The sequence below is a fragment of the Anolis sagrei genome, chromosome 2, assembly GCF_037176765.1.
Source record: "Anolis sagrei isolate rAnoSag1 chromosome 2, rAnoSag1.mat, whole genome shotgun sequence".
In the NCBI taxonomy this organism is placed as follows: Eukaryota; Metazoa; Chordata; class Lepidosauria; order Squamata; family Dactyloidae; genus Anolis; species Anolis sagrei.
The window spans coordinates 39,283,359-39,309,921 of NC_090022.1; the positions used below are offsets into that span (position 1 = coordinate 39,283,359).

Sequence of the window (26,563 nt, forward strand, 5' to 3'; positions counted from 1 at the left end):
TTCCATCAGCATGTAAAGAAGTATTTATTTAAACTGGCAGGGTGATTAACTGGTTGTACAAAATGGTATTTTAAATGTAGTTTGTGTGCTGAACTTTATGCTTAAGTTACAGAAACATTTTGTATTGTGTCAAATTAATAATGTTTTAACTGGGTTTTTTAATGTTATTAATTTTTAGCTGTGATTTAATTTAAATTGATTTACTTTCTGGTGTTCCATGGTGGGAAAGGCAGAACATAAAGTGAAATAAAGCAAAAAAATGCATTTCTTCCCATTCTTGACAATAAAGGTATCATGTCAAACCCTATCATATCAAAAGCTGCTATCTGCCATTGGATTTTTCAGTTGTGAGAAAAGATCAGCAATTTTAAAATCGACAATGGCAATAGCACTGTTTTTACTTCACAAATGCTCACAAAAAAGTCTTGAAATTTATTTTAAAAAGCAAAATCGTGGAAAACCTCTCATTATCTCAACTAGGTGGGATAAAATTCGTAAAAGTTTTGTCATGTGCAAACAAAATAAATTCACATTACCTACACTTAACCTGCTTCTTGGCAGGGGATTGGACTGGATGGCCTATAAGGTCTCTTCCAGCTCTATGATCCTATTATTCTAACCAGTGTAAATATGTATCAGGATTATCAAGCATGTAGATACGTAGACCGTCTGTTAAAATGAAGGCTTTTTGACTGAAATACTTCCCTATAAAATCAGAGACTCCATTTTGATGCCCCAAAGGCACTAGATCCTGCTTGATCTTTGAAATTAAGAAAGTTGAACTCTGTATAGTATTGGAGAATGCCAATGAATTCCAGGTGGTGTGGGCTATATGTCAGGTGAAGAAGTTTGCAAAACCACATCGTTAAAAAAAAAAACCCCAATGGAATTCATGGGGTTGCCATAAGTAGATGACAGAAAGCAAAAACAATAAATTACAATCGCATACATTGTCAATCACTTCTTTTCAATACCACATAGATTCTGTGATAGGTTGTCTTTAAATCAACACTTTACAAGTGTTTTAATGCACATCAATATCAAAGTAAACTTGCTAATGTGGTACCCTGAACATAATTCATACTCTGAATATAATCTCTCCCTACTTATGTCCAGAAGACAAAAGGTCCTGCAGTGGTCTGTAGAATGCAAATGTGACCACCACCTGGATGACTTGTAGACTAAAAGACAGGCAAAAACACATAACAGTTTTACACCCATCTAACTGTAATGACCCACTCAAAACATTAAGAATTAAAGTTAAATAAAAATGCTAAGAATGATCTCTTAGAGATATTTAGTGCCATGTTCTCTAACAAGAACAAATGACAATTAAAATAATTTTAAATCTGAAGGTATGTGCAACACTGTAAAGCTGGTGAACCAAAAGAACAAACATTCCCCATATGTTGCTGCAAGTGGCATGCGAATTTCACTCTTCCGAGGTCTGGCTGTAAAACGTATAAATAAATAGATTTATACCTGGGGACACAGTAACACATGAAGACGCTAAAGCAAATGAGAGCATTTTTAGAATCCATTTCAACAAGAGGCCTATTGTTCACACGTCCAGACAAGTCAAATGATGATAAATACAAAGTACAGGAAGTTAATCTGTATCCACACCATTTGAATAAACATAGAGTTAAAAGCAAAATCAATGCTCAAACTTGATTCTTGCCAAGATTTCTTTTGCTTGCTGGGCCTTATCCACACTGTGTTTTACTTTGCTCTCTTTTTTGCTTCCTTGCCATTGTTCCATCTTGTCCTTGTCATCTTTATTTCCTGTCTTAAGCCTCTTTCCCCAACCCAAAGCAGGAGCATGCAAAAGCTAAGAATGGCAACTGACAGTGAAAGATATCACAGGTCAACAAAGGCTGGTCATTTATACTCTTTAATGAAGTCCAACAAAATGTGATACTTCTTGAACTTTGGCAGAAATCCTCTTAAATTTCAATTTATCTCTGAAATTTACATGAATCTGTTGGACAGGTGGGAGTGCTACAGTGGCCATACTTTAGGGTCCCAAGGGCAACATGCAGCCCCTTGGTTATATTTTGTACACCTATGGTCTTGACCAGGCATGGGCAAACTTCACATGTTTTGGACTTCAACTTCCAGAAATCCCAGCCAGCTTACTGGCTGTAAGGAATTGTAGGGGTTGAAGTCCAAAACACCTGGAGGGCCAAAGTTTGCCCATGTCTGGTCTAGAGAACTGCTTCTTAAACTCTGGCTCAATGTTGGGGTCACACAAAAAATCAGAACCAGTAAAAGGTTCCTGAACATCACCCATTTATACAAATCTGTTAGCAATAATGTGCTGTGTTTACAGTGTACTCTGCTGAAGATTCTCCAACTGTACGACACAAAAGAGGAAATCTGCCTGTTTAGCAAGCCTTGCAAATGATTGTTATTGGTAAATATTTGATTCTTGTGCTTATTTTATATACCTATATACCTGGGGTCATGTAAACATTTCTCAGGTCAAAAGGGGTCCTGAGAGGAAATTTTTAAGAAGCTTTGCTTAGTCTACTGAAGAAGAGGACTGTGTAACCTGTCAACAATCAATGCAATATAGTTTACCAGTGATGTATTAGGCCTCACTCACATGAAATCATAGAATCATAGAGTTGGAAGAGACCTTCGCAGGGGGTTGAGCCATCCAGTCCAACCCCCTGTCAAGAAGCAGGAAAATCACATTAAAAGCACCCTCGACAGATGGCCATCCAGCCTCTGCTTAAAAGTCTCCAAAGAAGGAGCCTCTACCACACTACAAGGCAGAGAGTTCCACTGCTGAACAGCACTCATAATTAGGAAGTTCTTCCTCATGTTCAAGTGGAATCTCCTTTCCTGTAGTTTGAAGCCATTGTTCTATGTCCCATTCTCCAGGGCAGCAGAAAACAAGCTTGCTCCCACATCCATATGGCTTCCCTTCACATATTTATACATGGCCCTCACCTTGTCTCCTCTCAGCCTTCTCTTCTGCAGGCTAAATATGCCCAGCACTTTAAGCTGCTCCTCATAGGGCTTGTTCTCCAAACCCTTGGTAATTTTAGTCTGCTTTCTAAGGACACATTTTCACTTGTCAAAATTTTCCTTAAATTGCGTGCCAGAATTGGACACAGTATCCCAGGTGTGGTCTGATCAAGGCAGAATAGAGGGGTAGCATGACTTCCCTGGATCTAGACATTATAATCCTATTTATACAGGCCAACATCCCACTGGCTTTTTTAGCTGCCACATGAGATTATTGGCTCATGTTTAACGTTGTCTATGAAGACTCCAAGTGTAATTAAAAAGAACACCCAAAGAACAGCTAATATATAAGTACTGTAAATACAGAAGTCCATGATTTGTAGCTTCTAAGTCGTGCTTGGTTGGTCATGACAAATGTTGTCCATACCTGCACTAGAATGTGAGTGACTAGCAACTCCTTAATTCTTTGTATATTCAGGTCCCATCCCAAGTCTTCAAAACAATGCCTGCTACAAATAGTAACAACTAGATAAAAGTATACCATTGAACTGATGTACCTAATGCAATGTGCACCATACCAAAAAAATGTGTCATTTGCTGGCAGTGCGATTTCACCTTTCTATAAACCCAGTGGTGCAGTGGGTTAAACTGCTGAGCTGCTGAACTTGCTTATCGAAAGGTTGCAGGTTCGAATCTGGGAGCGGCGTGAGCTCCTGTTGTTAGGCACAGCTTCTGCCAACTTAGTTCGAAAACATGCAAGGTCATGCAGTCATGCCAGCCACATGACCTTGGAGGTGTCTACGGACAATGCCTGCTCTTTGGCTTAGGAATGGAGATGAACACCAACCCCCAAAGTCTGACATGACTGGACTTAATGTCAGGGGAAAACCTTTACCTTGACGTTATAAAGTTAGAAATCATCATCCACACTGGATGCTTACCAGGCATGACAACTGAGACTGAAAACCTTGACCAATGATATATTTCATTCAGATAATCCGAATGGAGTGGTTAGAAAGAGGCTCTTCCCAAAAGATTAAACAGAAAGTTAATTTCACACACACATACAAGAGAAGGCTGAAGTTACATACATTCAAAAATGAGTTTTCTGCAAAACAAAATCACATGTAGACTTTTCTTATCTTAAGCAATTGTGACAGCAAGCAGCCAATGGATTTCTTCATAAGAATACAAAGTAACTCTTGCGCATCTCTTATTTAAAACAGTGACCATTTGTGTTGTGGGTAGGGCAGCAACATTAGTCTGTTGCATGAGAAAATCTTAAAGATACTTGTTGCAAATAAAACTTGTTCACTTTCAAAGTGGTACAAGATTCCCCCCGCCCCGTTTTTTAAACAAGTAGGATTTTTTAAAGCTTTGCTAAATACATATTAGAGAATTTCTCAATGAAGGGTGTTGGGGAGGCCTATTATGAAAGCATAACATGATTGTTGGTTCAGACTTGGATCAGCATAGAAATGAATGTACAGGCTGGTTATTATTTTCCCCCTAAACTGGCTTGTCCATTCCTGATGCCAACACCCCTGTTGGTATTACAGGTTTTCCACAGAGAGAGTTAATTCTGCTTTTGAATTTAATTTCCATTTTCTTCATTTACGCATTATTTCATTCTCTATAATCAGGTGCAAGCATCAAACGTTTGGATTGTGGTCCCAGGATTGTGAATGCAGCTGTGTAGGCAGTGAAATATTTTGTTTTCAAATTCATTTGTGCACTTTCCTCAAAATTACTGCTATCTGCAGATTTTCTGAAATATCGGCCCTGCTGTTCATAAGCCATAAAATATAATCTGCCTTTTGTGGGACTCCAATTGGTAAATTGCATTAGAAAAATAGGTTGGTGACTCCTTATTAGATGTTGAGCATTAAAAGTAAGCACAGCCAGTGCTACATTAGAGGAATGCTAGATAACCCACCATGTCGGAGGGGCTTTCAAATAACTTTTGCTTCATCAATTAACAATAAAAAATAATCAAAGGAATAGCATGTTGTCAACAAAAAGGGTGATTTAATAACAGGATTCAGAAACTAATTTTATGTATTTATTTTAACTCCTTTTATATATGCATTTGACACCCCCTTCCTTTCAAAAGCCTATTAAAATGAAATGTTTTTTTATTATTAATTAAAGATATATGTAAGGTTTAGATAAAAGTTAACACTTCTGTCTGAATTTGGAAATTTGTAGATATAGAAGGAAAAATAAGTATATGTGCTGGAACAAATGTTAACGTTCCTGTTTGGAGCATTATAAGATGACTTGAGACACTTTATGCATCTCTTAATATCAGAGCAGCACTCTCACTTTAGGCCAAATCAATCCAGGAAACTGTCATTTGATGACTCAAGAGAGATATAGCATACAGATGTACTTTACAGGGAAAAGAAGTAAACAGAAAATCAGTCATGGCATGGGACCTCACCACTATATCATTACTCTAACCATGAAAAGTTGGTTTCATGAGAGCAGAGTAGTGAATCCACCCTGAGTTTTAGTCTAGACTGTAAAAGAACCATCCAGGCAATGAATCCTATCTTCAAAGCACTATTCTTTGGCACTTTGGACACCTCCTATATAGTCTGAATACACTATAGTTTGAATTTATTGCTTCACCAAAGATACTTGGGCCATTGTCTAGAATTCAGTGGTTCGCAACCTGTGGGTCCCCAGATTTGTTTGTCTACAATTCCTAGGAATCCTGGGAATAGCTGGTAAACTGGTTGGGATTTCTGGGAGTTATAGGCCAAAACACCTGGGAACCCACTGGTTGAGAACCACTAGTCTAGATCAAGGAAGGGGAAAAAAGGAGGGGCTCAAAATTTCTGAAGATTGTACATCTCTAAACATGGTACAATGTTTGGGAGTGATTTCTACAAGGAGTCTCACCTGACACAAATACTGATGTCACCTCCATCAAAAGTTTCAGAAATTCTGCAAGCACTTAAGGGCAGTGTGTATTCTACTACACTTTATTTATGATGGGTCAGTTTTCGTTCTTATCGTTATGATTCATGATGCTGTGCTCCATCTGGTGAGCAGATCTCACTGGTTATTGCTATCACATTAAGCCACAGTTATGCAAAATGTTTCCAGTAGCCTCTTGTAGTTCTGCTGTTACTTTGGGGTAGGCCCTTGACTAAAAGGCTAGAAAATTGATACTAAGGCACATAAATTTTGAATACAATATGCTTTTTAAATAATTCCCCCATTTTTTTAATGAGGGGACACTTGCACTTGCTGTTAGAAGCAAAGGATATTCAGTATTGTATGCAGCTAAACATTTCACATGATGATGATGATGATGATAACTTTATTTGTATTCGGCCCTATCTTCCCGAGGGGACTCAGGGCTGAATACAAATAAATGATACCATAATGTTTAAATAAATAAAGCATAATCTTAAGCATGTTTTCTCAGAAATGTGTTCTAGTTACTTCCATGGGAGTTCCCTGGTAACTATAGTAAAGATTGCAGTTTATATGGAGAGTTTAAAGATCATGAGATTATCAGAGCAGTCCTATTCATGTCTATAACGATGTAAGTGAACTTTTTCGGAGCCAATGTTACAAGGGGAAAAAAAACAGCAAGAAAGTTTACATCTAGGTATATGAGAATAAATTTATAGCCTACGTTTGCTATGAGAAAAAAAAATCAAAAATAGCCATTATTCGTCAGTTTCAAGTTGAAGTTACACATTAATCCACTTGCCTATATGTAATATGGAGATGGTTACAGGAGCCAGACAAACAAAAAGAAATCCCTTAAATATATAATACTGATATATTCCACAACGGTCCAAAAGGGAAAATGTCCTATTTAAGAATGTGGAGAACTTTTAAATATGACTGCCATCTGATGTATGAAAATTATTCACAACCAAAAACAGACAGTCTGGAAATAGCTAGGATGACTTCATTTAGACAGAATTGCCCAAATCTGTTTCTAATATACACAGTACACATAATAAATTTTTACAATATGACAAGGAAAACAAACTTAATAAAAGTTCCTGATCTTTTTTAACACAAGCATGCCATGGCCACGATATGTTTATAATATTTTGTCCATGATATCACAGCTAAGTAACAAAATCTAAGGAACACAAAATCAGTTACTAAGTATGACTTCATCTCACAACTACCGTAATTAAATTGGCTATGAACATACAACACACATTGCCCCTTTCCAGATTTCTCACACTCCTATATCAACTGACTAAAGAGCTAGTGGTTTTCTTGGAAGCCCTCTGTCCAGATACATTTCCCAGTAGGCTCAATGGGGACTCCCATCTCCGATTTCATTTCTTGGCTGAAACACTCTGGCCTGGCCTCAGGGCTATTTTTGGAAAGTGGGAACATAAAAAGCACCACAACAACATTCAAGCAGCTTCTACTGCACTTCTTTGCCCGTGAGGGGAAAGAATGGGCTTCCAAAAATCTGGAAAAGTAAGAGAAGGATGAAGAAGGCCAATGGTCCTGTCCCACCTTGCCCTGCTAAGTACCCCACTCCTCGGACGAGAAAGGGAAGAGAAAAAAAGCACTGAAATATATTTAATACATAGACTCCTTTCCCTCCCCAGAGAATATGACCAGCCTGTAAATTTTATTATCCTGTTGGCTTCCCTGCTGGTAATAAATCAGTCTCAAAAGATGAGCAAACAAACAAACACTGAACATTCTTTTCCCACTATTTTTGTATAGACTGTGCAGATAAACATAGTGGTATCTGTATAAATTTGTAAAAGAGATGTTATCCTGCTGTATTCTATTTTTGTTCCACCAGAGTTATTTGATAAACACTTGTAAACCTTTTGGCAAACTGTGTCAGCAGGGAAACTAAAGATGTCTTATGATCACACAGGGCAATTTTCTGTAGGGACCGAACTCTGCAAATACATCCCCATGAGTCCCATGTTCTTCCATCTTGCCCCTTTTCAATCTCAGCTGGCTTTCCTTCCTGGGCACCTTGCCAAGTTGGCCAGATTGCCCTTTACTGTTGCTTCTGTTCTTAAGGCACCTGCATCAACTGCTGTTATTCTTGGAAATTTTCTGTCTACTGGACAGGCTCAAATGCTGTGCAAGTAATATGATGCAGATTGCAATGCTCTAGGATACGTATGTCAAAAAAGTGCCATGGTTTGTAGCAGAACTCGGGAACCGGAGGTGGGAACCAGTAGTACATGCATGCTGCCTACTCAAATTGACAAAGCGACCTCTGACTTTGTCAGAAATTCCTACAGACTTACCAAATAAATGAATGTGCTTTTATCAGACAGAGTGAGATTCATATGGAAAATGGAAACACTACATCACTTGACCTCAGGCTGCTTCCCTTTTCAACCACAGATGAGTCCCATGAATACAATTTTAAACTTGGTAGCCCCACTTCCTGTTCTTTATTAAAGTAAGTGTGGACTTTTGAAATCTCTAATTTATTCAACAATAAATCAGGTTTCAAAAATGTTATATTTTTAAACTGGATTTTATCACCCCTTCAGCTGTTTTTTAAAGTCTCTCATGCATTTCACATAATCTAATCACAAAATAATGATGTGTTCCCATTCCTTCAACAATTAAAATATTAGTATTTGCTTGAATTAATGGTGAAGTAAAAAAAGCCTATTTCCAATATAAAACTGTGTTTCTATAGTATGACAGTTAGTGAAATTCCAACTCAAAGATGTGTCAACACAGAATTAGGCCCAAAATTCTGGTCAGCAAAGATAGTGGCAGAATCTTTATTCTGCCATCTGATTTCAGAAATCTGCAAACAAATCTGACACACTGGCTTAAATCTACTGTAAGAAGAACCAAAATGGGGAGCAGAGTTATATCAGATCCATATTGTCCGTCCCCCCCTTTCAATCCTGAGATACAACCATAATGCTGATACAAAGTTAAGCCATGAATCTTGAGTTGCCTTTGGGCTGAGAAAGGTGAGATATAAATACCGTAAATAAATAAATAAATAAATAAATAAATAAATAAATGATGAGGGCAGTCCTAACTTCTAATATTTCTGGGCTGAGAGAGATTTGGATTCAGCAAAGTTTTAGCTGAGCATAGCTTTAGCTGGCCTAGTGTTGGGTCGTGTGGCCCTTGTACATCTTGGCAGATTGTATTGTATTTCACAACCTCAAAGATAATATGACGGTTAAGACACTAATATTCTCCCTACAATTTTAATTCCCTACAAGGAAAGCCATGTGCAAGTTTCCATAAAAGGGCTATGTGGTGGCTCCTTGTATAAATGTGTGGTATAAATGTGTCAATTGTGTTGACCATGTGTGCTGAAAATCCAGTCCACTAATCACCACCACTCTTCAAAACACCAACAACTACCAGTATTATTCTTTGTTGGTAATAGATAGGCAGCAGCAGCAGCAGCCCCCTTTTGTGTGATGTGCAAAAAGAAGGCAAGAATTGATTTCAATGCATGGTATCAATATATACGTGACATCCTGCCATGGACTAACCTAGCTGAAGTCAAATGATCATGGATATCGCTCTAATGAACTTTACAAACATCGTTATGTGTGTTCTGTTAGCAGTAAGCCATGGGGGTCTGCAGCTGATCCAAAGAGAAATGCAGTTGATCTTTGTTTCCTCATTAGTTGGCTTGAATCAGTTTGATGTAATCATACATGTAAAGAACCCTGTTGAAATGTCTCATTGCCAAATCTGCCTGGAACTTCCTGGTGCACGTGTAAAACATTTTAGGATATATCTAAAAATGTAATGTGTGATCAAAATATTTCCTTCTAAATTATTAGTTTAACTATTTCAATTGCAAATGAATTACTTGATATGCAGTTGGACCACAATGTCATACAAAGCACCAAATGCATAGTACCCACTGTTTGAAGAAATGGCATAATGCTACAGTCATCCTGAAGCTCAACTGCAATAGTTGAATAGAAGTTGTCAGAATTAATATTTTCTTATCAAACTACTATAAACCTATCTATTCAAATGCTACCAGTTCTAGCTCATGCTCTATGCTACTCAAACTATCACCACAAGTTACATAATTCTGGACTTGTTGATCTCAAAATTGTTTAAAAAATGGAACCACTTACAATCTAGTTAGAGTGTACAATTTTTATATTTCAAAATACATTCAGTTCTCATTATTTAAAAACTCTCTGGTGCACAACACAAAATATCCCTAGGCATATGGGGCTGGTGAAATTTAACTTAAGTTCAAAGGTGAAATATGCGGGAAGCATATCAAAAGCAGACATCGTTGTAAGATCTGTAACCCCTCTTCCTAGATTATGCCAATGATAAATACCACCTGCAGTTACAAATATCTGGTTCGCACATGAAGATAAAGTATTTCCTCCAGAATGCAACACAGCCAGCCAAAAACCAATATGCACGCATATTAAATCTGCAGTGCCCTGATCTCTCCACATTGTAAACAACCCCCCTATGAAGTATGCAAAATCCTTCTGAAGCATCAAGTACCTTCATTAAGATGTTATCAAGGGTAAAACCTGCTGTATTTAAAGTCTCCTTACCATGGCTGAGAACAATCTTGAGTCTTGACAGCTTTGATGTAATCATACATGTAAAGACCCCTGACTATACAATTGTCTAAATGCCTCATGCCTACAACCAATCTGTTGCTTTTACAAGTTTAATCTTGGTATTAAGGGGCTGATTGTGGAACCATGTTGATACAACATCTTCAACCCAGCTGCACATCATATAAACCACTATAGGTGGTGTCAAGCTCCCATGATTCCTAGTAATACTGCATACCTTTAACTCCATAATCTATAATACTACAAAATGCAGCTCTCTCTTTTTCCCCCAAAGCACAAGTGGACTATCAGCAAGGGTCCAACTGTGTTATTCCTAATTACCTTTTTTTCACTCTTGATCCTGTGGCTCTCATAATTAGTTACCTGGGGCTGCAATCCAATTTGAAGTGATGACAAGAAAGTGATCCATGAAAAAGTAATAAGTTAAATCCAATTTCAGCCTTCCTCTAATTAAATGCACATGGAACTAATGACTCAAACCCTACCATTTCAGTGATAATGGTAATTAGCGAGGTGGGAGTCACTCTCTTTTTCAACACTGTAGGTGTAAACCACAAGGTAAAATGGCAGGAGCACTCTTAATTACATATGTCATTTTGTCAGCAATTTGCACATTTCTGACCAGTCAAGTATGTTTCATCTGTTTTCTTCCCTCATAATGTAACAAAAGCCGAGATGTATTCTGGCACATTGTGTAGGCTTGCAACCCGTATATACACATTTGCCTAGAAATCTTAATTTTACAATAATGATGCTATCTATGGCTCTACCATGAGTACTTCTTAAAGGTGGGTCACACGATGTAGACAGACAGCCACTTGACAATGCAAGTTCTTTTTTTACAGCTTGAAAGTACAATGATCTCAGGGGGAGTAGACTTCTTAACCAGACAGCCATAACATATGTAAGACTAAGAATTGCCTCTGCTGAGACAAGACTACACCTGTGTATCCTTTTGACTCTCCAAGCTTTCTTAAATGGAATGAAGCTAACCTAAAATATTGATTTATTCAAGAAATCAACCAGCATGCTCCTCTGAGGATAATACTGCTGCATCACAGTGTCTGGTGAAGTTTGGTTGAGTTATTATTATTATTATTATTATTAACTTTATTTGTACCCCGCTAGCATCTCCCGAAGGACTCGATGCGGCTTACACAGGCCGAAGCTTCAGAACACAATACAATAAAAACATAACACAACAATAAACAAAGCAAATCAAAATAATTAAGCAAAATAACAACAACAGTAACAATGCATCAAGACACTTTAAAACTGGGCCGGCCGGCACAATGTGGTACAGGGTTAAAAGTGCTGAAATGGCAGGAGGAACGTAGGATTAAAATAGTGCGGTGTGCAGTAATATTGATTGTACTAAAGTGCTTCTAGGACTTGGGACGGGGGATTCCTAATCTGAGAAGGCACATCGGAACAGCCAAGTTTTTAGGTTCTTTCTGAAAGCTGCTAGAGTAGGGGCCTGTCGAAGATCTTTTGGAAGGGCATTCCAGAGTCGGGGGGCCGCCACAGAAAAGGCCCTGTCCCGTGTCCCCACCAAGCGCGCTTGCGACGTGGGTGGGATCACGAGCAGGGCCTCCCCAGATGACTGGAGCGAGCGTGTGGGTTCGTAGATGGAGATACGGTCACGCAGGTAGGGTGGTCCCAAACCGTTCAGGGCTTTGTAGGTGAGCACCTGCACCTTGAATTGGGCTCGGAAAATAAATGGCAGCCAGTGGAGCTCCTTAAACAGAGGGGTAGACCTCTCTTGATAATGAGCCCCGGTTAGCATCCTGGCTGCCGCCCGCTGGACCAATTGAAGTTTCCGAGCCGTCTTCAAGGGCAGCCCCACGTAGAGCGCATTGCAGTAATCCATTCTAGAGGTGACCAAGGCATGGACCACCCTGGCCAGACCAGCCTTCGCGAGGTACGGTCGCAGCTGGCGCACAAGTCTCAGTTGTGCAAAGGCCCTCCCGGATACCGCCGACACCTGAGCCTCAAGTGTGAGCGAAGAGTCCAGGAGGACACCCAAACTGCGGACCTGTGGCTTCAGGGGGAGTGTAACCCCGTCCAACACAAGTAGCCACCCTATACCCCGATCCGGTTTACGATCGACCAGGAGGACCTCTGTCTTGTCAGGATTGATCTTCAGCTTGTTCCTCCTCATCCAGATCGACACAGCGGCCAGGCACTCGTCCAGCACCCGAGAAGCCTCCTTGGAATTAGGTGGAAAGGAGTAGTAGAGTTGTGTGTCATCCGCATAAAGATGGCACCCAACTCCAAAACCCCGGATGACCTCTCCCAGCGGTTTCATGTAGATGTTGAAAAGCATGGGAGACAGAATAGAGCCTTGTGGGACCCCACAGGTCAAAGGCCAGGGGTCCGAGCAGGCATCTCCCAGCTTCACCATCTGGGTTCGTCCCTCCAGGAAGGACCGGAGCCACGACAGAACCGTGCCCCCAAGGCCCATCCCAGAGAGACGACCCAGAAGGATACCATGATCGATGGTATCGAAAGCCGCTGAGATGTGCAAGAGAACCAGCAGAGTCATACTCCCCCTGTCCAGCTCTCTGCGGAGGTCATCCACCAAGGCGACCAAGGCTGTCTCGGTGCCATGACCAGGCCTGAAACCAGACTGTGACCGATCTAGGTAGTTGGTATCGTCTAAGAAGCTCTGGAGCTGGGAGGCGACCACCCGCTCCAGCACCTTACCCAAAAAAGGGAGGTTGGAGATTGGCCTGTAATTGCTCAGCACCGTGGAGTCAAGGGAAGCCTTTTTGAGGAGTGGACGAACCACAGCCTGTATGGTCAATGCAATGACATGGCACAGTTTTCAAAATGATTAATCAAAATGCTTAGACCATGGCTCAAAGAGAGACCTAGGGTGGCCGCATAGAAATTGTATTAATTTTCTGTGACACATAGTTTTGAATTACTGACCTAAAACATATAGGCTTGACAGTCAGCCCATTGTATGCTAATGAAGGTGGTCAGTTGAAAGATTCACACCTAGCCCAACTAACAAAAGCCCTTTGTCTCACCCTGGTCATTCCACAAATATATAAACCCCTTTTTTCCCAGTGCCAGCAGACCTCACCTCTGAGGATGCTTGCCATAGATGCAGGCGAAACATCAGGAGAAATGCCTCTAGAACATGGCCATATAGCCCGAAAAAACCAAGAACTGAGTTTTGCTAATGCTTTGATTTCTCCTCCTCATGCCAAACCTTGTAATCTAGTTAAAGAGGTAACCAGGATGAAGGGACCTAATTTTTTCTGCTCTTTTTTCTTACATGAAACTCTTTATAGAGTACAGAAGGTACAGAAGTCGCTCTTTTAACACAACAAAGACTTTTTTTTGCGATGGATGGAGCTATCACTTCTATTTTTCAATAACTTCAGGAGAAAACACAAATAGAAAATTCTGCTCCTGTTCAATCACTTTCCCATGTATCATTTATTTATTTATTTAACACATTTATATTCCACCCTTCTCGCCCAAAGGGGACTCAGGGCAGAGCACAGCATATATATGGCACACATTCGAGGCCGGGCTAAGAATTCATATACGCATACATAAACATTAAAAACATTTATCTCAACATTAAAATACACCCTTTAAAACCATCCTGATCAACTGCGTCAAATCTAATTGGCCTAGTAATCTTTCCTATTGCTGCTTTATTGCCCTGTCTCAAAAGCTTGGTCCCACAGCCAATTTTTACCATCCTTCTGAAGAACAGGAGGGAGGGGGCTGATCTGATCTCACCAGAAAGGGATTTCCATAGCCAGGGGGGCAATCACCGAGAAGGCCCTGTCTCTCGTCCCCACCAATCATCCCTGTGACTATAACGGGACGGAAAGCACGGCCTTCCCGGAGGATCTTAATCTCTGTGATGGTTCATAGGGGGAGATGTGTTCAGACAGGTAAATTGGGCTGGGGCTATTTAGGGCTTTATAGACCTAAGCCAGCACTTTGAATTGTGCCCAGTAGCAAACCGGCAGCCAGTGGAGCTGGCATAACATGGGAGTTGTATGCTCCCTGTATGTCGCCCCAGTTATTAACCTGGCTGCCTCTCGTTGGACTATTTGAAGCTTCCAATTTCACAATGGCAACACATTACAATTACACAAAAAGTTACAAATGATTTAATGAGTGATCAAGTTATCAGGTTTTACTAACCATTATGAGCCAGAAACAAATCTCAAAAATAACCACACAAATACAGAATATCTCATTAGCCCTCATGTTGTATGAGGTCGCCATCTTGCGAATGACTAAGGCTAGGGGCGGTTTGTGTGCTGGGAGAGGCATCCAGCAGTAATAATTTAAAACTGTATGCTCCACCCTTTTAACTCGTAACAGTTTTATTCATGGGAAGTTCGTAGTTGCAAAAATTAAGCAATTTCAAAGTGGGTCCATCTTTTCATGGACACAGTCTGTTCTAATATCAATCAAACTCCAAATATCTTGAGCCCAACTTATTTGCATGGTTCCCTATATCCTTATGAAGCTTTTCTTGATGCAAGATAATCTTCAGAAGATCTACTTCATGGTGCAGCAATTGAGATTAGAAAGACAGGATACGACCAGAAGAATGGTAGGCATATGGCAGCACGTAGGTTCCACCAGTGTCTCCAGTACAGCTCCATGATACCCATAGACACATCCTCACTAGCCACTGGTTATTTCTTCTATTGATCATTTCCAGGTCCTTTTAAAGACTACACTTTATCTAAAATGGCCTGGGGCCCTGAAAGAGTCATTTAAATTGACAATTGCATTCCCAGAGGCTTCTGGGTGTGTGACAGATAACAACAACAACAACAATAACTTTATTTTTGTATCCCGTCACCATCTTCCCAAAGGGACTCAGGGTGGCTTACATGGGGACAAGCCCAGTCAAACAGAGATTAAAGGATTACCCAGTAAAAATTACAGATACAAAACATCATAAAAACATAACCAACAATAACAACTAACAGCCTAACATAATGGCCATCTACTAAGCTCGTAGGCGAGGCAGGGCTTGTGAACTACAGTTGCAAGGACAGGGTTGATAGAAAAGTGCAGGAGCCAGATGATATGTTTGGGCTAGAAGGGCCAAGTCAATTAGAGCAATATGACTATAAGGCAGGGACAATAGTGAAGTGCAGACCATTTTCAGATTAAGTTGACCTACGCTGAACATACATTTCAGCATCCAGCTTATTAGAAGAACTAGTTTTCCTCCTCAATGTTTCTTTTTTAGTCTCTTCTCATGTATTTTGTCCTTTTATTTCAGGAGGCTGATGCATGACATGTCTGCAGTAAGCTATAAGAACAAGATACAAGAAGAAAGAAGAGAATGTTGGCTTATATATTTGTTGGCGGTTTTTGTTAATCTAATTATAAAAGTCTCATGATCAGGGTCCAGGATATTCCACATGTGTCCTCTGCTGTTAGGGGGAGACCAGCTTCTGCATGTTTATACCTTCAGAGGTTAGTCAAGTCTATGCTATTGTCCCAACTTCTGGAATTCTGTTCTATAGGAGATTTGCCTGCTCCCTGCATTTACAGGTCTTCTGTAATTAAATAATGACTTTTGTTTGGTACTTTTTACTTGTCGTCTCTCCTTCTGGAGTTATATGAAACACCGTAGTTTTACTTTTTCTGATAAATGGGCTTATTTTATGTTATTTTGATTTTGTACTTGAAAACTTTATATATTATTTTTACATGTTGGGAGTCACAGTAGCTATTATCATTTAATTATGATTGGGATATATTTTATTTTTTTTAAATACATAAGTAGTATGCACGCTGCTGAACATGGTTTATAGTGAAATTGGGAGTTGTCTGGGATATGTGACACTATTTTATTGCTGGAAGCAACCTACATTAAAAGGCACTGACATAAATCAACAAGATCTTTCTTGTGCATAAGAAATGAAATTGATGTTTGGGGTCTATGCTAATCCTTATCCTAGTTTATTAATGTTACACTAACATTGCAAAGTCTTACAAACTTCAGAATGCTACTCCGGACATTTTGAAAGCATTTTCAACAGAAGATATATTTCTATTAACACACAGTTTACTGCTGCCAGATTCACAAAGTTTGATTTTCTTCAGCAAATACATATATCTTGATTTCTCTCCCTAATTTAGACACTTATGCCAAAAACTAAATTTGGCACGGAAGTTACTAAATACAACAAAAAAGAAGCACCAAAAAAAGTGATTAAAAGTTCATACTGTAATAAATAGGGAATGTATTCTGAGATATTCACCTCCTGGTCAGGAGAAGATAAAAATCTCCAGGGTTATATCACATTACGAAATAATAAGCTGACATCAATGGCAAATATTTCCACAAAGATATTGAATGTTTATTCTCTACCTATGTTGTTTTTGAGGTTTTGATATTTTTATGGTCTAATTTCTTGCAATAAAAACCAGTTCTTTAAACTTTCAAATTTCTTTTTGTTTGTATAATTGGGCTGTGAAGGCAAACCTATCTGCCAAATAAAAGACAAAACTGTATACTAAGTATGCTTAAAACTGTGAGTCACAGCATTTCCATCTGGAGATTTATTGTTTTATACCTAGATGTAGACCACATCTCAGATAAAATGCTTATATGTAAAACAAATGAAATGTGCTAGAACCTGTCTCCAACAACAGCTGTCAAGGTCAAGAGGAAAGAAAGAAAACTCCCCTGGAAGATATTACACCACGCTGTATTCTTGCATCAAAACCTCCAAACCTCCATACAATATAGATGTATGGAATGTTCTCACTGCTTCATTGTTGCATTCATAAGCATAGACAACATATCGCATTTGATACTTAGCTCTTACTCGCTTAATGTGCATCCCAACACTATTAAGTTAGACAAAGGAGACATTAAGCAATCATATACTGTGTGTGCAGTAGTCATAGAGCTAGCATAGTGTAGTCTTCGGGACATCAGATTATAATTCTGGAGACCAGGGGTTGAATCCCAACTTGGCCACGGAAATCCACTGGGTGAGTTTGGGCAAAGTACATTTATTTATTTATTTAAGCATTTATATTCCGCCCTTCTCACCCCGAAGGTGATTCAGGGTGGAGCACGTAATATAAAAGGCAAACATTCAATGCCGGGACATAAATAGACTAAAGAGATAATAAATACTAAAATAATTTATCTCAACCTTAAAAGCCACTATTTAAAACCATCTCAATCATCCACATCGAATCTGGTTGGAATGGTCAAGTTTCCTATTGCTGCCTTATTGCACTGTCCCAAAATCTTGGTTCCACAGCAAAGTTTTTACCATCCTTCTGAAGGACAGAAGGGAGGGGCCGATCTAATCTCACCAGGAAGGGAGTTCCATAGCCAGGGGGGCAATCACTCTTAATCACACCCTCTCACTCTTAAATAAAGGCAAAGACAAACCCTTCCTGTGAACAAATCTTGCCAAGGAAATCCAATGATAAGGTGGCCACATGTTAGAAATAACTTAAAGGCAAACAACAACAACAACAACCAGTATTCAGCCTTTCAAACTATCCCAAACTGTCTGGTTACCATTTCAGGAATATAGTATGCAGTCGATCTGGTGGATCCAACAATAGGTAGACACAAAACCACAAAAATTCTGAGTTAACAGTGTTCTCTTAGTGCTATATTCTAAAGCAAATGATACAAATATTCATGTATTTATCAGTATGAATATATATAAGAAATATGTACAAATTAATGATATAATACTGCTGAACATATTTTGGACATCGTTTTTGGTGTAGTCATGAACTGGATACTTAGATTTTGGTTGTGGCAAGAAACATACTTTTAAAATATGCCAGCTACACCTATTCCTGGGGATTTCCAATGTGGTCCTATTACCATATGTCATAATGACATTGAATTTCTACTACAGTAACATCCACTATAAGATGCTGCCTTTGTAAATATTCACAAACATCAGGAGGTCCAAAACATTTTGGCCAGACTTTTTGTCTGGTATAAGGAACATACAGCTCCTTTCTTGCAACAGCTTTACTGACTGTTGGTCAATTTCCAGAGGCTCATTCGCATTCTACAATGAGAGTTATGTTTCCTCTAACTGCCACGATTCCATGGGATGGAATCCTGGGATTGGTAGTTTGGGAAGGGCATTTAGTGCATCACCAAACTATAAACTCTGGGACATCAGAGGCTGGAACAATAGCAGTTAAGAAGAGGAGTGCTAATTGTGAATGGGCCTGGCCAAAAAAAACCCGAACTTGAGGATTGTGTCCATTAATTTGAAACTTGAAATTTAGAGGGTTGTATCCACTAATTTACCTTGTATACACAAGTATAAGTCTAGAAATGTGAGTAAAAACAAACAAACTAACTAACAAACAAGAAAGCTGAGCTGACATACACAGTTGAATAGAATGGCAAAATGCAACAGCTTAGTCCATACCAGGAGAACCTAAAAGTAGCTTGATCCCTGAGGAGGCACTGGTGCTCTCTAGGAACTTGTGATTTGCCAAAAACTGTCCCATTTTTGGCCCGCCTCCATTCTGTTTACTGGGAAATTCCCAAAATCGGGAGGGGGGGAAATACCATTTCATGATTCGCCAGCCAGAGATTTGGTTTTCACTCTGGAAAGATTTGGCCCATTGGCGAGAATGGGGGAAATTGCGAGGGTCCTCTTTCCGTCATTTTTATGGCTGTCAGGATGAAAATGGCCACACATGGAGGACACATTTACGATTGCAGGACCCCCTTGTTTCAGAAGCTTGTTACCGTGGGGGTGCTGTACATTTTTTGTGACATGTTTTAAAACCATTTAAAAAAACAAACAAACCCCACACTGTTAATTTTATTCTGTGTTACTACTTGTTCTTATTTTATGTTGTAAATTGTTTACAAAAGTAAAATAAACATCCAATCAATAAATTTTGGAAATTGAAAATAATAAGGTACTTAGTGGCAAGCACCTAAAAAATGAAAAATGACTCCTGTACATTTTTTGAAATATACTATCAATAAAATAAACCAATATTAGCCAATCCAGTAACACAATTGTGATATTTAAAATGACGAAAAAAGCCTTGTTTTGGTAAGTGCCTAGTCTAAACTAGGAACAATGTAAAATTATGGCATTGGTTTACACTGAGTACAGTAATTGTTGACAAAATAATGCAAACTGTGATATTCCATATTTCACCTTGTCAGGTAGAACAAGAAATGATCTGTGTGCATTTGTGTATTTTCCCTTAACAATTTTTTCCATGCTCAAACCTTTTTAAAATATACATCTTTATTGTGCCACTGGGCTCACAGTGTCTGTTATTTTCAAGAGTAGGTTTAAGGATGCAAAAGCTCAAGGAGCAAGGGTGGAAAAAGAATGGGCAGTCATTTGAATCCGTGAGTGACAGGTTGGACCAGCTCTCTGTATACATTAATAAATTAGAATTTTAATTGTGTCTCTGACTGCAGAAGTAGCTCAAATACTTTAATATGTACCAACAATTGGCGACGTTATGGAATTTGCAACGTGGCCCTCACTGTTGACCTCTGAAACACAATTCCCAGTCTGACAACGGAAACTGTTTGGTTTGATCCTTTCAACTTATTTGAATCCTGACAAATAAGCTCACAGCTGAAAGGTCAACACAGTCATATTTCATCCTCTGGAGCAATTCTTAAGACATCTGCACAACAAAGCACTTCTTCTAGTACCTGACACTGGGCCCTGCCAGCACAATATCTCATTAAAAATGTCCCCAGTAAAAGAGAGTCTATTAAAAGGCAAATGGATCAGTTATGGAATGACCAAACTAACATATTTTTGAACTTTTAACAAAACAGCATGGATTCATCTTTAAGTTCTGTTACAAAAATGTTTTCTAAATACACATGTACCAAGAGATGACATTTGAAATAATATCCATTTCCAATAAACTGAAGCACCACGAGGTTGGATCACTACCATAAGACCTACGAGTTCTTATCACATCTGTAAATCTCATCTGCTTCTCTGAATGACTCCTTAATCACTGTTTTGAAAATTACTCTTAAAAGTTAATCACTTACAGTTGATGTTATGCCACAAAAACAAGTTGAAGTAACTAACAAGTACATTTTTAAGGAAAGGCCTAAAACCACTGGATGGCTCCCCAAAATGCTAAATGAATACTTATGTATGCTCCATTGCTCCCTTCATTCAACTGGTCTATTGTAGTTGGGACTAACTGGATGGAGGCCAATGTCTTTACTTTTCCATTTCTTAAACTAAAAAACCTGAATGGTACAAATTGTTGGCCTTTTGCTACCCAGTTCACTGCTGTCTCAGTTGCCAGAGCACCCACAAATCAGCAGCATCGGTGTGGTCCCCACTTCAAGCATGTGCTATTTCACCTCTTTGTTATTGACAGAAATGAATTAATTATAACTACTCAGATTTTCTTAAACTGTAACAGGAGTAACAATTTAGTCCTTTTATGTATTAAGTAGGGATGTGAAGAATATATGAAAACTTTCTCAATTTTTTAAGAGACGCTATCTCAACACATTAAAAAAAAACTGTGGAGAAATTGACAATCTGTGTGCGTGATCTCACCTCCCACATACTAGTGAGATAAGGGGCAGATTTCTTTATTTCTGCAGAAAATCTCAGAGCAAAATTACCTTCTTTTCATAAAAATGTTTCAACCTTACCACAAAGTTACATCACTAGCATGCGTCTATAATTCACATTGTTTGTCCATATCAGCTTGGTTTCAATAGCTCTTAATTGGTGTATCCACAATTACTTTACTTCAAGGAACTGTCAACTCCTTTACCCAAGGTGGACAAAAAATGCTGGATGACTACCCCTAATTTCTGAAACCAATCTTCACTAAATGGAAACCTGGTCTATATGACTCATCACAAAGTCTAAGATTCACGGGAGAGGCCCTGCTCTTGGTCCCTCCATCCTCACAAATGCAACTGGTGGAGACGAGAGACACCCTCCCTCTTGTCCTTTAGGAAGAAACTCAAAACCTGGTTATGGGACTAAGCGTTTGAACATTAGAGGCAGCAATTCAGAATGAGACTCAATTTGTGTGAATAACAATGGACTGACCTGAACTATGATTTCAAACCTGTATGATTTTAAATAATATTTTAGTCATTTTAAAGCATTACTGAATTGTTTTAATTGCTTTTATCATTTATTGTTGTTCTTGGCATTGAATCAATGCCTGTTGTGAAGCTGCCCTAAGTCCCCCTCCGGGGGTGAGAAGGACAAGATACAAATAAGTGAAATAATAAATAAATACATATAAGTGATATACTTCTGCCTCATGTTTCATACTATCATACATAGTTGAATCACAACCACTGGCATGAACAATGATCAGCTTTAATTTAAAAAATCAAACAATTGTTTAAATTATTAGGGATATAAATCTTCACTTACTAAATTTTCAGATGCAAGAATTAATAATTTAAAAAGTTTTCTTCCTGCTAGGCAAATTTATGAGTTTTGGGGCATTTTCTAAATATTTTTCACACTTTACCCCTTTGGGGCAAAAATGTTTTGCACAAATCTTAGTGTGTTCACAAAATAACAATTTTGCACATAAAATATATTTGGCACTATTCTTTTTTTTTTTTAACATAAATGTTCGTATAACCAGTGTTTGAGCCTTCACGTTTTTTGTTTGTTTGCACAGTGTGAGAAAAAAAACCTTATGGCAGTTGACCATTTGCTCCACAGGTTGTTTCAATTATTTGAGCCGCCATTTCTCAACAAAGAGAAGAAAAACAGCAATTATTCTCCACATCCTTACTATCAGTTTCCTTATCAATGATCCTATTACATGACAGCAAGACAGAGGTTCTTACCTGAAGGGCTGGTTGTTTGTCATTCCTCTTAGGTGACTTTAGCCCACTGATTTGTTGTTGTTGTTGCTGTTGTTGCTGTTGTTGTTGTTGCTGCTGCTGCTGCTGCTGCTGTAACAGAAGCTGCCTTGCTACCTGCAGAGCCTGGGGAAAAACAATGATAGAAATGAATGTCAACAAGATAAACTGTGTGGTTCTTTTATCTGCACATTCTTTCAAAGGTGCTGACCTAAGAAATCTAGGAAGACCAAGCTGAAACTGAACACACCTGTGACACAGGAATATTCAGATTAATAGATAGTAGAAAATCAATGCTTGAATATTCACAAAGTAATGACAATCTCTCATTGAATGACCAAGGTGATTCTAGTTGATTGGCTGTGCTAATAAATTGGTCTCAGGAATACATCCAGGGTTTGACATCCTACCCTTATCCTTTGGGGTGGGGAGTGGGGTGATGGATAGAGCTTTTACAGTAGATGGTGTCAGTTCTCCAGATTGTTTGTATGGATATTTTACAACTTGATGTAAGAAACCATAGTTTCTGTAGGAGTGACATACAAAGGGAAATGTTTGTTGGTAGGAACACAGCCTTGGCTGTTTTATAGTTTAATGAGTCATCGGTGGCAAACATCCTAAGCTTTTTTGAGACTCTCTAAAAGGACACAAGAATAAATCCCCCTGAGAAATGTAGTCTTTGTAAAAGAATTATTTTATTCCCCCCAATAAAGGCACACATTTCATAAGAGTAGTTGTGATGGATTTGTTTCATACATTATTTTATTCTGTCATTCCCCCGAGGGACAATCTAAAACCAACTTTGGGTTTATATCCTCCCTTCCTGCCCTGCCTTTCCTGCTTGCTTCTCACCACGGGAAGAGTCAAACATCTGAACTGGGAAGTCCTAGAGCTATCTATATTTAGAGTCTCCCTTAGCCCCAGAAATGAAATCCCCTTGAATTAATTGCAAATAAGATGGATAATATGTGTGTACCTTTTGCCAGTGGGCTCAGATTAAATGACTATAGTCATCATGTCTCAAAATACATATTAATTTCATGTATAACTCTGTATGCAACAATGCTCAACTCTACCTGGGAAATTCCTCAAGAGTGTATGAAATAAGTACAGGCATCTCCTGGTTGCTGTTCTTAGCATTTGGAAATATATGAAGCCTCTGAATATTACATGAAGATTAGAAGCTAATAGTTATTGACAGCTATCTCCTCTTTTTAAACCATCAAAGCAATTGGTCTTTGCCATATCTTGTGACAGTTGATGCCATAAGTTAACTGTGCCCTATAGAAAGGAAAAGGGGTGAAAAAGCTTTCTAACTCATACAAACTAATAAAGAAGATTTAGTTTTCCACTGTAAATCTCATGAAAACAGACCTCTTCAAAGATATAGACTATACTTGGCAGTGTGGCCCAGCAGAATGCAACATCCCCAGTATCGGGAAATGCTAGGCCTGAAATCGAAGATGAAATTAGAAGCCAGCATTAAGAGGAGAACCCATGTGAAATGGAGCAATTGCTGGATTTAAGAAACAGTGGGGAAGGAAAGCTATAAAAGGAGTCAGCAGTGGCAGTGCCAGAGCTGGAAATACATTTGGAATTGTTGAGAGAGTAGCAGCCGGGTGACATAAATAGGAGACTGGGGAATGAACAAAGAAATGTATGAAGTGTTTCCCCACCCAGTTCACTTGGAGAAACCTCAAGCACTCACCAACATTTCAGATGCAAAGGAGAAAGCCTGCCTGCAGGAGCCAGAAGGAAATTAATGTCTGCAGGAGGACAGCTGGAAGCTTAGATGCCTCAAGGAGTTGCCTCTTGCTAGCTGCCTCATTGGAGGATTCACCATTGCTGGACTCAAGGGTTTCCTTGTCTCCTTGGAGACGTTCAGTACATGCGTAGGTGTTAACAGTGGGAAGAGTGAAGACTTCATTAATGTAAAACAAGAAAGAAATAGTCCTATGCAAGATGCCTACACGGAAGGAGGGAATGAGGCATCCACACTTCCTTCCACATATGTTCACTGAGATATTTAACAAATGAATATTATCCAGCGCAGCTGAATTAACTGAGAAGACACTGCTAGTTCTGTAAGTCAGAAGGATCTCTGAGCTAGAAAGGCCTGGTATCACACTAGAAGAATATAAGAAGAATATAATATAAAAAGTCATATCTCTTAACTTAAACAGAAGATGCCTACCAACCGACCAGGATATTATTCTTATATTTCTTATCTGACATACTGCCTGCGGAGACTCTTTAAATATATGAATATGGCTATTCGCCCACTTGGGAAGAAGATCTAGTTAGCTCATGAGCAGTATTGTCATTGTGTCTGTCTCCACATTAGTTTCATATATGAAAGTATGAGATTACATGGAAAAAATCCAATAAATGAAAGACCATTAATACAACTATGACATATTTACTCCTTCATTTTCAGATACATTTTTGCTGATTCACATTTAAGACCACCTGGACAGCATTCTAAGGCCTCTTCTACATTGTCATATAACCCATGTTATAAAAGTAGCTGTTCTGCGTTATCTACTTTGAATGAGATTATATGAGTCTAAATTTTATATGGCGGTGTAGAAGGAGCCTAAGACACTGAAGCCAGGGATGCCTTCAAGTGTGATACTGATTCTATGATAACTTGAAGGTTTCTCCTTTTGCCCTGGTACAAATGAAAATTCTGAAAAAGGACTGCATAAACTGCAGTTGATTACTCTGGGAATGTCCTTATCTAATCTAATTTTATCTAATCTCAATATGACATGCTTTCAAAAGGGGTTTTCCGCTGCTCTGGAGACTGGGCCACAGAGCAGTGGGTTCAAATAGAAGGAAAACATTCCACCTAAACATTAGGAAGAACTTCCTGATAGTAACAGTTTTTTAGCAGGAGAACTCACTGTCTTGGAGCGTGGGGGCATCTTATTCTCTGAGGGGTTTTAAAGCAGAGGCTGGATGACCATCTGTTGGGGTGCTTTGATCATATTTTCCTGCATGGCAGGGGGTTGGACTGGATGACCCTTGGGATTTCTTCCAATTCTATGATTCTAATACTGCTGCTTATATTTAAAACATTTTAATTGTATTTTCATCATACTGAATGTTTTTAATGTGCAACATCTATATGCCATTTATTTTGTGTAGTATTTTTGTATTTATTTATTTTATAAGTGAATGGCCTATGGTCTAAGCATCAACAGGTGACTTACTACTACAGTTAATACTTCATTTCTCTATTTATGCTGATTCAAACACTGAGACCAGGATATGAAGAATCACTGAAGTTCATCTCTTTTGTATATGTGAAGGTCTCATCACAAAACAAAATCTTCCATCTAAACAGACATGTCTTGAGTATTTCAGAAAAAAAATGTTGATGTGATACATAATTTCTATTTGCCTTCCAGAAGATAGGGTAGACTGCTGCCACAAGAAATCTTTCTTTCCATTAGAAAAGAGAGGTTATATATAAACCTTGAAAGGAAGAAAAACAAGGAAGCAGCTACAACTTGCAATGTGTAACTATGCAGTGGAGGAGAATAGCAAAACCACAATGCCAGGGCAAGATATGTTAAAGGCATGGGAATAGCACCTGTTTTGAGAGCCAATGCAGTAACTTGAATATTAGAGTACAGCCCTTCTACACTGCCATATAAAATCCAGATTAACTGCTTTAAACTGGATTATATGGCAGTGTAGACTCATATAATCCAGTTGAATGCAGATCATGTGGATTATCTGCTTTGATAATCTGGATTATATGGCAGTATAGAAGGGTCCCAGGACTGTGAGAGATCAGAGTCCTAGCTCAGCCACAGAAACCCATTGGGTGATCTTGAACAAATGGTACTTCCTCAGCCTCAGAGGAAGGCAATGGCAAACTGGCACTAAAGGATTTTGCCAAGAAAAAAACTCTGATTTATGTTACAACCCCTGCACCATGAAAATAAATTCAAGGAAAAAGAAAAAGAGCAACAGCACCTGTATATTTGAACTGCTAGGATTTCACTGCCCTTACTATTTGATTAGACTTGTATTCATTCTAGTGATGGGATGATGAGACTCTATCTGCAGATCCGCCACGGCAGCAGAACAGAACAGTATTTTCACGTGTTCAAAACATTCTCAATTATTACTTCAGATATTC

The 26,563-nt window shown here is 38.9% G+C and overlaps 1 protein-coding gene across 15 annotated transcripts in view; it reads right to left on the reverse strand.

Moving 5' to 3' along the window:
- Nucleotides 1–26,563, reverse strand: part of FOXP1 (forkhead box P1) — a 612,918-nt gene that overhangs the window by 162,013 nt on the left and 424,342 nt on the right. For all 15 annotated transcript variants that reach the window (XM_067463468.1, XM_060766355.2, XM_060766354.2 and 12 more), the window contains one exon: nt 22,396–22,536. In XM_067463468.1, the coding sequence (XP_067319569.1) occupies nt 22,396–22,536 (141 nt within the window). The remainder of the gene's footprint in view (nt 1–22,395; nt 22,537–26,563) is intronic.